At 35.9% G+C, this 12,389-nt stretch overlaps 1 protein-coding gene across 5 annotated transcripts in view; it reads left to right on the top strand.

The window, feature by feature from the left end:
* The window catches only part of CSMD1 (CUB and Sushi multiple domains 1), a 1,077,494-nt gene that overhangs the window by 847,438 nt on the left and 217,667 nt on the right, over window positions 1–12,389 (top strand). For all 5 annotated transcript variants that reach the window (XM_051778075.1, XM_051778073.1, XM_051778072.1 and 2 more), the window contains one exon: window positions 9,373–9,542. In XM_051778075.1, coding sequence (XP_051634035.1) covers window positions 9,373–9,542 — 170 coding nt within the window. The remainder of the gene's footprint in view (window positions 1–9,372; window positions 9,543–12,389) is intronic.

The raw sequence follows: 12,389 nt of genomic DNA, 5'->3' as shown, positions 1-12,389 counted from the left end.
TTACTGAGTCTTGGACTACATGGCTAGTACTGAAAAGAATCTGAAAGTGTTCAGACCATTGATTCAGAATGGAGATTTTATCTGTTAGAAGCATTTGACCATCTGAACTGAGTAGAGAGCTTTGGACCTGGTGTGTAGGTCCATACGCTGTTTTCAAAGCCTCATAGAATGCTCTGTAATCACTCTGTAATCATCTGCGGGAACCTTTTGGGTAAGGCGGCGCAGGTCAGTGTAAAATTTGTCTTTTTTGGCAGGATTAGCTTGGAGAGTTGGGGCACATATACTAAAGAGGACAACATGTTGTTTGTTATGTAGTGGAAGGCATAAGGAGATAATGCAGTCAGAATGACCTGCGGCAAATTTTCAAGTTTGGAGACAATAGAGTTTTTAATCATGAAACCAACTCCTGAAAGATGCCTTTCAGTTCTGGGTTTACATGACCAAAAGGGTGTATAACCAGCACCATGTTCTCTAAACCTGCCTTCCTCATGGAGACGAACTTCACTGAGAGCAGCTATGTCGATGTTGAGTCATGACAGTTTGTGGGCAATTGGAGCAGAATGGCACTCAGGACATCCACTATCCTCAGTATCAAGCATGGTTCTGATGTTCCAGCATGCGAGTATCAATTTGGATACACCTTTGGAGGCAGGTGTATGCCTTTGTCTCTTAATCTTTGTTTGACCACATCAGAAGATGCCTGTTGGCCGTGGTTAACCAACCGGGTGAAGGGTGGAGATGAACTTTGGTTAAACCACCTTTTCTAGGCCCCTCTCCGTGTGGAGCAAGCAGTGCTCTCCTTGAAAAAGGTTGCTTGGTCATTCAGGATGCTGTCGAACGAGACTGTCATCTCCAGGGTCAGTCTTAGGCAATCAATGTCCTGAACCGCCTGCATGCAGGGTTGGGTCTGCGGCTTCCAGTGCACCTTTCACCTGCCGTTTCGACCCTTGCCTGTCACTACAGGGCTTTACTAATGTGGATATATCCTTCAAACCTACGCAGTGGATTTTTTTTAGTGAGATGCAGCATGTGCAGAACTGGACCCACCCTTTAATCCTAAGGTTCATCTGTCAGGGCCGAGAAAGCTTGGATGCTAACAGCAAAGTCCTCAGGACGTAAGTTTAATTAGAGTACCCTTCTCTTAGATGGATGGCTTTACAGGGCTAAGCGAGCTCCATCTAGCAGAGTTTGGAATTAGAGTTTTCCTTCTCCTAGGATAACTGCCAGAAGATTAGTGAGCCCATCCTGCCCATGGACACATATTATCTGACCCTTCAGTTTTGTTCTGTCTGGCATGAGACACCCTGCCGGAGGCATACACTACCCCAGCATAGCTTGAAACTTCATAAGGGCAATATTTTGATGTAAACTTCCATCAAATCCCATCAGTCCAAGGGAGGACACTGGCATGATAAAAAGTGTTATCCCACCTAGGAGGATCTGCTTCTTACTGACCTTTTCCCTTATCTGTCTCAAACCCCAGCTTGTTGCTAAACAAAGGTTGATTTGTCCTGGTCATTCTCAGGTAGTGGTGGGTGTGCACCCCCTCTGCACCTGGGCTGTTGTTATGCAGATCAGAAGTTTCACCACCACAGCCCAAAAACTGTCCTTCTCCTCTTTGCTTGGGGAGTGCAAACCTGGCCTCAGCAAAGCACCCTGCTGCTTTTGCAAATGGCTGATTGTTTGAGTCATTAACCCTTAACATTTCAGTCTCTCACAAAAGAGAAGAAAGGTCTGAAGTAGTTCTTCAACTCTCTCATGTGATTGTCTTGACAATTATGTTATTGGCTTCTGTCTGCTTGTCTGGATTTTCCCTGCTTGCTCTCTCTTTAAGAAACTGTGTATAATTTTATTTATGATACATAAAGAAAATATTATTTGTGCACTATACAGTTTACAGTGTACATTCAGTTCAAACTAACCTTTCGTGTTAAGCATTGCACTCAGTTTGAGCAGAACACATCAATAAAATAAACTTAATTTTGAGTGCTGGAGCTTTTTTGTTTGGTTTGGTTTTTAATCTGTATTATTTCCTGTCCCCTATAAGTAATTTCATCCTTATGGAGTGTTCCTAAGCAAGCTGTGGAAAACTTAAATGGTAAAGCAGAAAAGAAAGAACTACTTAATATATTCATTTCATATTTAAGTGATGTTGCTCCTTTATTAAATTTTACATGGCACTTGATTTTTAATGGTACATTAATACAGTATTTGAGTAAAATCTTCACCAAGATATTGTTCGCTGTTATTCACATTAATATCACATTAATTTGTCATATTCAGTTGTTATATTAAATACTATTTGAATAGTTGATAGGGTGCTACAATAAAATGCTGACACTATTTAATAAGCTGTTTCTTTTTAATAGTTTAGTTAGTATTTATTGCAAAGTCATCAATTATAAGTAATATACTCTGTCATGTTGTAGCACTGAGTTAATTTTCATTGAGATTGAATCATAAGTGGGAATATAATCATATTGTTAGCCTGAATAGCACCAGAGTTTTCTATGAGGCTCTTGAGATTTGGTATTCATTGTTTTCTTTAAATTCTCTGTAGCAGAAAATTTGAATTTGAGTTCACCTTTGAGAAGTCAAACTAGGTCCGAAAACTGCTATTCATTTTTATCTAGTGTTTAGGGAGAGAGAGAACTGCTCATGAGCAAGAAATCTTATCAGTAACTGAGTCTCTGAATCTTCCAATGGTAACAAGGATGAATTCAGGATCCACTGTATTTCAGAATGCTTTATTTAAATGTTGTCACATTTAAATTGTTAAATCTTTAGGTTATTTTCTATTTTACACAATGTATTTAATAAAGTTATTTGATAAGTTTTTTATACTTTCTATTTCTTTATCTTATAACAATGCATTTTTATAAATACAGTCAAAAGGTGGTGTTTTTTAACCCCTCCTTTTACTTTCAATGTTTGATTGAAAATTGAAGATTTGTCTGAGTGTTTGAGTCTTACTGTACCTGAATCTTTAAAATATGGTGCCATGTAGTAATTACAGGTTTGAATTGTCTCTATCTGATAACTGAAACTTCAATAGTCAGGAAAAACTAAAAGATTTCAGCTGGTGCATACTGGGCACTCTGATTCTATTTTCAAAATGAAAAGGAGTGATTTGTATGCGACTTCAATCACCTTTATCTGAGACCTGTTATGAAACATTAGTCACCTATAGTTAGAAAGAATAACAATTACCTCAAGTCACCCTTTTGCCTTCTTTCTACCTGTTAAGGTTATGTATACTTAGTGTTGTTTCTTGCTAAGACAAATAACGTCAGCATGTTATGTCCATAGCTTATCAGATGATACTAGAAAGAGTAGTCAAAAATCTCAAAACAATTTAAATCCAAACAATGCTTTCACCTTAGTTTCTGCCAATAATCCCCTGAGGCTAATTAACATCATAGGATTTGTTTTGAGAACCTGAACAGTGCCTTATGTTTGTGGCATGTGGATTGAGAACAAATTAAACAAACCACAGAAAAGACTTTCCCTGCTGCTTAGTCCTTCCTCTCCTATTCCATTATTCTTTGTATGTGAATGGTGCAAAAAATACAGTATAAGTTGTTTTCAGCAAGGCACTTCCGTATGGTTTTCAGTGAGATGTTCTAACCTCACCACCATCATATGGGTGTTGCTTAAAGAGTATTGTGGGAGGCTGACATAAACATACTTTAGTAGTGTGGTCGTACCTTTAATTGAAATCTATCTTAGATAAGCAAACAATGGGAGAAAAAAGAGAAAGAGAGAGAGAAAAAAAAAGGAAAAAAGGGAAAGCCACTCCTTAGGCACCAGCTGGTAAGAGGATGGAAAGAATCCTCAGGCAAATAATTCTTGCCAGTAAATGTAGTGGTGATGATGATGATAATAGTAATGACAAAAAAGTCAACATCTTCCTGCTTTCTCCCTGCTACTGTTACATTTTCATGCAGACCTTCTCAAGCTCCTCAGTGATAGTTTATTACATTGTTAACATTGAATGGAGCATGTGTGGGTGCTGCAGACTAAAGAGTAATTAAGGTTTCCGTATGTATTTTATCGTGTAATATTTACTGTGTGTTAAAATAACTCTTAACTCCTTGTTATTGAGGTTCTAGTCCAATATGAAGTCACATGCTAAAAACTACCAGGTCTGGAGTGATGTGATCTTAGTGTAGAGTTACAGGCTAAAAGCCACAAGGCAAAAGAATGAGAAGTGGGAAGAGAATAGTATGATTTAAAAAAATCAACGGCAGTGTGTAAGTGACAGGTTACAGGCTCACTTGTGATGGACAGGCTGCAGAATTAGAGATGTAGGACTCTTAACATTACAAAGATTCAGGCACTGTGCAACAGAGGTGCCGTGGATACTCCACGTGCACCTTGGCTTGATGTAACATTCCATTTAACAGGAAGCTTCTGTTCCTAGCATTATATTAGAGTTTGTACATGAAACCGTGCTTGAGTCTGGTCGTGTTGTGTCTGCCATGCAGAAATCATATCCTCAACTTTAGAGAGCTCTCAATGACTGTGGAGAAACCCTAAGTTTTTGCTATCATTTGATTCAGTTTTATCTGTGATCCCTTTAGCTCCTGTATTAATGTTACATAACCATCCTACTGGGTAATAGTATTGTCCAACAGAAACATAAAAAATTATTGACTGTCTGAGCTCTGCTTCTTCTCATATTTTATGAACTGCTGCACAATTTTGTAAATACAAAAGAGATTTTCTGCACTCAGCAGAGTGCTTTGTGTCAGAGGAGCCCTTAAACTGTCAATGTACTACTTTTATTTGATCTCTGCTTTGGAGATCTGCTTAAAATTCTGTCAAACCTTTTAGCAAGATATATGAAAGAAAAATAGTAAAGCAAACTTTTCCATTAAACAAAGTTATTGTTACATTTTACATGAACTGTATTTCAAAGCAATTCAAGAATCCCTGAGTTTTGTTTGTATTACAGTTTCTGTTCGTATTCAGGAAGTGTTCAATGATCTTCAAAAGATCTACCCTCTGCAGTTTCCTTTTATCATATTTCAAGTGAGACAATGAAAGAAGAAAAAACAGTTACTTATGTAATTGGAATTTAAGTGACTTTATTAAGCAGAAGAACAAACAATCAGTTCAAGTACCCTTCCAGACTGATTACTCTCACTGAAAGGGAATAAAAGAAGAGTTTGATAAAGCAGCATTTTTCAGTCTGCTACAGTCCTTAAAAAGGTTATAACCGAGAATTCAGAAACTGTAGTTAAAAATAAAGCATTTCCTCCTGTAAAACCTTTTATGTGTGGAGATGGATGGTTTAGAATCAAAAAGAATATACTTTTTGAATTCTAAGGTGGGTATTTTTGATTTATAATAAATAAATAAAATTAACTTTAAAAGGTACACAATATTCAAAAGTTGTAATAGGGGACTAGATTAATCTGCTTTTATTTACTTTCCACGTTTTGAAACATAGAAGCAGTAACATATAGATTTTTTCTTTAAAAAGAAGATGAGTTTAAGGATCTTGTCTTTTGGGTGCTGTAGTTCAGCAGACTTCCATAGCTTGGCAGATTTGGGAAGTGAAGATTCTAAATGGAACCATGTAAGCAGCTGATATTTAGAGAACAAATTTTGTTTATTACATTCTATTTTAAGTTATTTAACAAGCAATTTAGATGTGTTTTAGTATGACAAAAGCCTCTTAATTTTACAGATCTTATCAAAACACAGTAGGTGCTATTTCATGTTACTTCTGCAAGAATATGCCTTCTTTCTTTCCTTCCTTCCTTCCTTCCTTCCTTCCTTCCTTCCTTCCTTCCTTCCTTCCTTCCTTCCTTCCTTCCTTCCTTCCTTCCTTCCTTCCTTCCTTTCCTTCCTCTTTCTCTCAAACTCAAAAGAATTGTCTATAAGTTGCAACAATCCCCCTATATCCTTCCTAGAGAAAAGTCTCTCCTATACATGCAAATGGAAGCTTTTGTCCTATGTCCTCTAATGATTTTTTCTTTTCTTTCATGGTTTTCTAATTCACTGAGGTTTTTTCATTTATTTTTCTGCTTTTTACTCCAAGCAGACTTTTGTGCATATTCTCTATTGAAAAATATCTTGGATTACATATATTTTCATTTTTTGATTAATTTGAAATACATAAATTGAGAACTGGATCTTTATTGTTTAATCTACAGATTCAATTTAGGTGCCTCTGACCATATTGATAATAAAAAAGCTAGAACTTTGAATCAATTTATTTTGTATCTTGAAAAATCAAATGGATTAATACAGAAACAGAGGAAAGGTAGACATGCAACATAAAGAAGGGATCTCTATTGGTCAAAATACATATTTCAGTGCTGCCTCTTTGTACATCAATTTGTTATATCATATGCGGATTTTATGTTCTTAAATTGTACCTGTTATACTAGTCTAAGCAGATCAGATGACCACACTAGGAAATATGTTCCTTTTCTTTAAAGGCTACAGCTGGAGGAGCTAGTCCTGAAAATACTATTTACATAGAGCATGTTCAGTGGGTATGTTATGGAAAACCTGTTCAACTAAATTCACACTGAATTTTCCCACACAAGGTTGTGGACCAAAGTATGAAGACAGATTGATGGAGAGAGTAATTACTTTAAGATCAGTAAAGATTATTTGTCCTGGAAAACTCTATACTTCTCAATGTTTGCATAATTTAAAATTTATAGATACTAATACTAATATAGTGGATTTTTATCAAAGAAGAGTGCATATGGTTAATATTCAATGAATTATATTTAATAAATGAAATTAGAATCAGTTACAAAATATTTTTCTCATGTGGGGAAATAAGAAATCTTTTCTCTTTCGTCTCTCTGGGCTGTGGATGCTCCTGATGGGGGCAAGGTGAGGGGGAGTTTGACAGACATTCTGTCAAGATGAAGGCAGGTCTCTGGAACTCAGAAGGAATCTGGAAGGCGTTGAAGTAAGGAAATGTCCTCTGTAGTCAAGAACTAAAGAGCTCTTTCAAGATCACATGATAATATTTGTCTGCTTAACTTGAGACACTAAAATCAGTAGTTATTCATAGAATACATGCTAGATACAGAATATTGCATGACATATTTCAAGATTGATTGGGAGTTTTTTACTTCTTAGTTACTATAGGTGGATAAGCCATATCACTTCTTTGAACTTCTATGGCTTGATCTTTCATCAAGAATGTAAGAGATGTGGCTTCATTTCCTTTGTTTATGTAAAAGAATTTTAAGTTGTATCTGGTCCTTGCTAGCAGAATCATCATGCCATTGTTGTTAAACACTGTTGTTCATTTTGCATAAAGAGGATCAATCGGAGGCGATTCAAATGGATGTGAACATGAATATATTTTTCTAGTCTAGTACTTCGGTGCTCACAGGGTTACTGTGTTGTTTCATGAGTTATTTCAGAATTTTATTTCCCAACTCTTTAATGTTTGTATTTCCTCAAAGAAGTGTTCTTTCTCCCCTGTTTAATGCCCTACCCATTTTGCTAAAGAGGTTAGTCAACACTGTGTGACTGATTTTCTAATCTCTTTGTGAGAGAGGATAGGCAATGCATGTTCAAATCCCCAGAGTCAAAGTGAATTGAATTTGGGTGTCACACATTCTGGCTGCACATGCTACTACATAAAAAAAGCAGCAGTATCAGCTACTGTGAATATTTTTAAAGAAAAAGCATGACTTCCTATACCACTAGGTAAAATGTTACGGCCTTGAAGGGGAGAGATGCCTTTGCACAAGCTTTTCCTGCTGAAAAGACCAGGCTTGGTATTGTGGTTCATGGCTGCTCTTTGAATTCCTGGTCCCTCATTACGTGAAGTGTGGTCATGACGTTCTGGATTGCAGTGTGCAAAAATGGTTAGAAAAAACACTCAGTTGAAGTCCTTGGCATAAGGTCCTTAAACATGATCTGTGACATGTTTTGTATAAATTGAGGAAGGGGAGTTGACAAAGAAGGCTTGATTTCCTTTGGAAACCTCTTTCTGGGGTCTGTGTCAGTGATTTACTGACTGGCAGAGGATGAGCTAGGAAACTTGACTGGTCAGAGGACACGAGTAACCATTTGTCACGATAATGAAGGGAATGGTGGAGCCTGATGAAACTGCATAGCTATCAGATATTTGCAATATATTTGCACTGAAAACAGACTGTAGTTTTATAGCATGGGTTAGAGGTATATGGGTGCCAACTTGAGCTCAGAGAATTTTGCAATGTAATTGAAATTCCTCAAATAAATAAATGTTTTAATGTCATATGAAGCCTAAAAGTCTATTTAACATTTTTAGAAAGAATTCAGATTTGTTTCTAAACCTATTGCTTCATTGTTGAGGCATATCTGTTGATTTACAATTATATGTTAATTTATTATTATTTTAACTGTTATAACAAGTTCTTCACAAACTCGGAATGAGATCTAAATGATGTTTAGGTCAAAATAACCCAATATATTTTATCCCTAGACTGAACAATGAGATGAAAATATCAATCTTGTGCACCTTAAAAAAAGTTGTAGCTTAATAGTTGGTACGTTAATGCATTTTCAAGCATTTTGAATATCCATTTGAACAAGACCAATATTATTTTCTATCTGTCTGGATGTTTTCATTTATGTGATGAAATTTATGTTGCATATTTGGAATAATTATTCTAGTTTTTGTTCTGAATTCAAACTGATTTTATGGGCTGGAACATACCACTCCTCCTATACCTCTTTATTTTCTTTACTGGGGAGCTACAACAAAAGAATGTCTAATGAAAGTGTTAATAGATGCTTACTACAAATAGCTGTGAAAAAGACTCATCCTCTCTTTACCCAGAAAAGAAAGGATTGGTCTGCTTAGTCCTGACTAATATAAATAAATGTTTGTTTGTTTTTTAGTTTTTTGATTTTATTCCAGGTAGAGAAAAACGTGTTTGAATTATCTTGATTTATTGTCAGATTCTTTTTTTTTTTCCCCAGCAGCTTATTGTCTGCTTTTTCTAATACTTATTTGTAAAGCTGAATGCGGAAGTAAAATGAAAGTTATGTTTATTTCAAATGTTGCCACAATAAGTATATCTCAATAAAATATCCAATGTATATAGTATCCAGGCTAACCTGCATTATTGCCTAGTCTGGTGGGAGGAACAAGGGATAAATTGAAGGTAAAAGCAGATAAGTGCATATAATAAACAGACTCAGTGAAATGCAGGAGATAGTAACTTTGATAGGGTTTCTAGGAGTTGTTCTTTCAGATATCTGGTAGAAATATATTTTTCCTAGATAGCCTGTTAGAGTTTTCATAGGGTTTAAATATTGCTACTAATAACCCATATTTTCTTGAAATGGATAATTCACTTTTTTTTTTTCTTTTTTACATGTGTCTGTTTTCTTTAGCTGAATGTGGAGCAACTGTCTCTGGAAATGAAGGAACATTGTTGTCTCCAAATTTTCCATCTAATTATGACAACAACCATGAATGTATCTATAAAATTGAAACAGAGGCTGGAAAAGGGATCCATCTTAGAGCCAGGAGCTTTCAGCTGCACGAGGGAGATATTGTTAAGGTAATAAGAAAATAATTCCACTTTCTGTCATGTTAAACATTCACAATGCATGAACAAATCTGGTTTTAGTGCCAGTTATCTTTATTTTCATTCCACTTTCTGACACAAAATTAATGAATTCTAAGTGGATAACATCACTTCCTTTATACTAGAGTCAATACTAGATGCAAAGAAACTATAGGTTTGAGAGTTCAATTACATTTCTAGAAGTATTAGACTGTTTAAAGTGGTTCAAAATGTAAAAAGAAAACATAAAATGTGAACTTGGAATTTGAATACATAGTATTATTTTATGTTTGCAGCAGTACTTATAAGTGCAGCACAGAGATTTTTTTTTGTTGTTGTGAACAGAACCATTGGGGTTTTTTTTCAAATAATTAATTTACTCATTTAAGTAGAGAGAAGCTAACTAACATGGTGGCATTGACTAAATCTGTACTTATAGATGTCTTTCATTCTTTTAAATTGCAGATATAATTTAAATATCAGCCTAAATATCCATAGATTTTGAACATGTGCTTTTCTACAGCATGACCATAATTTGCCTGTTCTTAATAATGACTGCTACATTCTTGTACTGAAAATCATGACATTTATCTGAAGTGTTGACCATACATGAAATTAGTCTTTCAAATTTATGTCTCCAAATTTTCAGTTAATTAATACTTAAAATCACAAAGTATTCAGCAACTTCCTTTCTGGAGATATCCCAGTACACCATTTAACATGTTAGAAATTGCTGTCTACATTTCAACCTTGATTTTTTTGTTTTGTTGTTTTTTTTTTTTTTATTTGCACTGAATGCTTCCCACAGGTTTTTAAAGATACCATTGTTACAGATCAAATTTTGGTGACTATATTTGTATCCATTTTGTCATCTTAAAAGATTAGTTATGTAATGGAGTGTGACAATTCAATTCCATGTTAGACATTTCCTGCAAAGAACAAGGCATTTAGAGATAGGATGAGGTGAGGAGGGAAAAAGAAAAAATCTTCATTTTAATATGGATGCTTGTATCTTTGTTATTATATCTGTTCTTTTCAACAAGTACAGGCTGCATTTGACCATGAAATATGCAAAGTTTTGAGAATCCCCCAATAATATCCAAAAGTTGCAATAAAAGGAACGGCATTTTCTCCATCTTTACCCACTAAATTATTGATGACAAAATCCTCCATGCTTGTGTGACCACCATGTATAAAACACTACAAGACTTTGGCCTATGGATTTGCTTTTAGATCAAAGAGAATTGAGTAGGTGAGCAAAATATGTGGTCTATATTGTCCTTTGTTCCCATTACCTGTGGTCTGACAGTGCAGATCCCCAAAGGTATTTTTGCTCTGAACAGATGTATCAGACAAGAAAGAACTTAATTGCCCACTGAGTTGCTTGAATGTGATACATAAGTCTCCCAGAAGCTTTGCACATATATGGTTTATAAATAATTTAATAAACTGCCTAAAAAGCAACAACAAAAAACCCTTAGAAAATCCTAAAGAAACATTCAAGAAACTCAATTATCCTTCAGAACATTTCATGAGTAATGTTGAGCATACTTAATGATACTCCCTGGAGATATAAGAAAGATTTGCCTGAAAGAAAGCTGTTCTGAGCAATCTGTTACATACAGTCTTCTTTCATAGATCTGTTAGCACAATACTCCTGAGGATCCAAAGGAAATAAAGGCAAAATTATGCTGATGTCTGAACTGCAAGACCTGTTCTCTGATTCGGAGTCAACTGGCACTGCACAACTGCCATTTATGCAATTAAGCTCTCTTCCACTATAGTCTCTCTATAACCTGCACTTATGAAAATAAAGTCTATTTCCTTTCCATTCCCATGCCAGGATGTCCTTTTACATGTTTCCATTGGAATCAGTCCTTTGGCAGGGTAGTGGATGTCAAAGTTGCTTTCTCTATTATCTGCATGCAAAATATGAGCAAAATATGTTATAAACACTGGCCTTGTATTTTATGCCTCCATCAAAGAAAGCCCCAAGATTGCCTTGCAGGCAGCTTGCAAGGGATACACTAAGGCTTAAAAATACTTAAAAATACTTATAAACCTTGTGCTGAAATATAGGGCATTTTCCCAGCTGAATGTCTTACTCTATTTTAAAGGAAAGATATATTCATACGTAATGTTGCATTGGATGGAGGTGCCCATACTTGGGCAGTGGGGCTGCAGGGCCACTCTGTGAGGGGAGGCCGGAGTTGCCCCGTGCCAGACACAGTCAATTCCATCCGTCTCTGACCCACCCGCTGCAAGGCATGGCTGAGCCCACAGCCAAGGCAGGGGAGTGGCACTGGGGAAACACATGTAAGAAAAAGCAAAAAATGTTGCTCAGTAGTGTGTGATAAAGAGGACTGAATCAAAACTGAAATAATAATGTAATAATCCCAAAGTCAACCCACCAGGAGTGTCAGACATTCCTGGTCACTATTTGTTTGAGGTGAGATCACTAAGAACTCCATGAGGATGTAATGAAGGGATTTTGAAATTTATATGGGAATAAGCAAAACAATGACAGTAAACTATGCAGGATTTATTTCCCAAGTCATCAAAACAACATTTTAAAAGCATTTCCCTTTGGGGTGATTTTAAGCCATAAAGATCTCCGCAATTAAGGAAATTAGCTAAACTCAGTTGTAAGGAATTTCCTTTTACTGTCAGAATTAGAAAGTGGACTTTAGGAAAATCTAACCAGCATTTCCTTCTCCTTTAGGTGAGTGTTTTACATTCCCACAGCAGGTGCACATACATTAGTGCTGTTACTGGAGCATTTCACCTATGAATAACTGTAGCACTGTCTTCTTCTTTTGTCTGAATGTTTTAACCCCAGCT

Source organism: Manacus candei, unplaced genomic scaffold, assembly GCF_025592945.1.
Source record: "Manacus candei isolate 608988 ecotype Guabito, Panama unplaced genomic scaffold, ASM2559294v1 h1tg000011l, whole genome shotgun sequence".
NCBI classification, from domain to species: domain Eukaryota; kingdom Metazoa; phylum Chordata; class Aves; order Passeriformes; family Pipridae; genus Manacus; species Manacus candei.
This window is presented reverse-complemented; position numbering and strand designations above follow the sequence as displayed.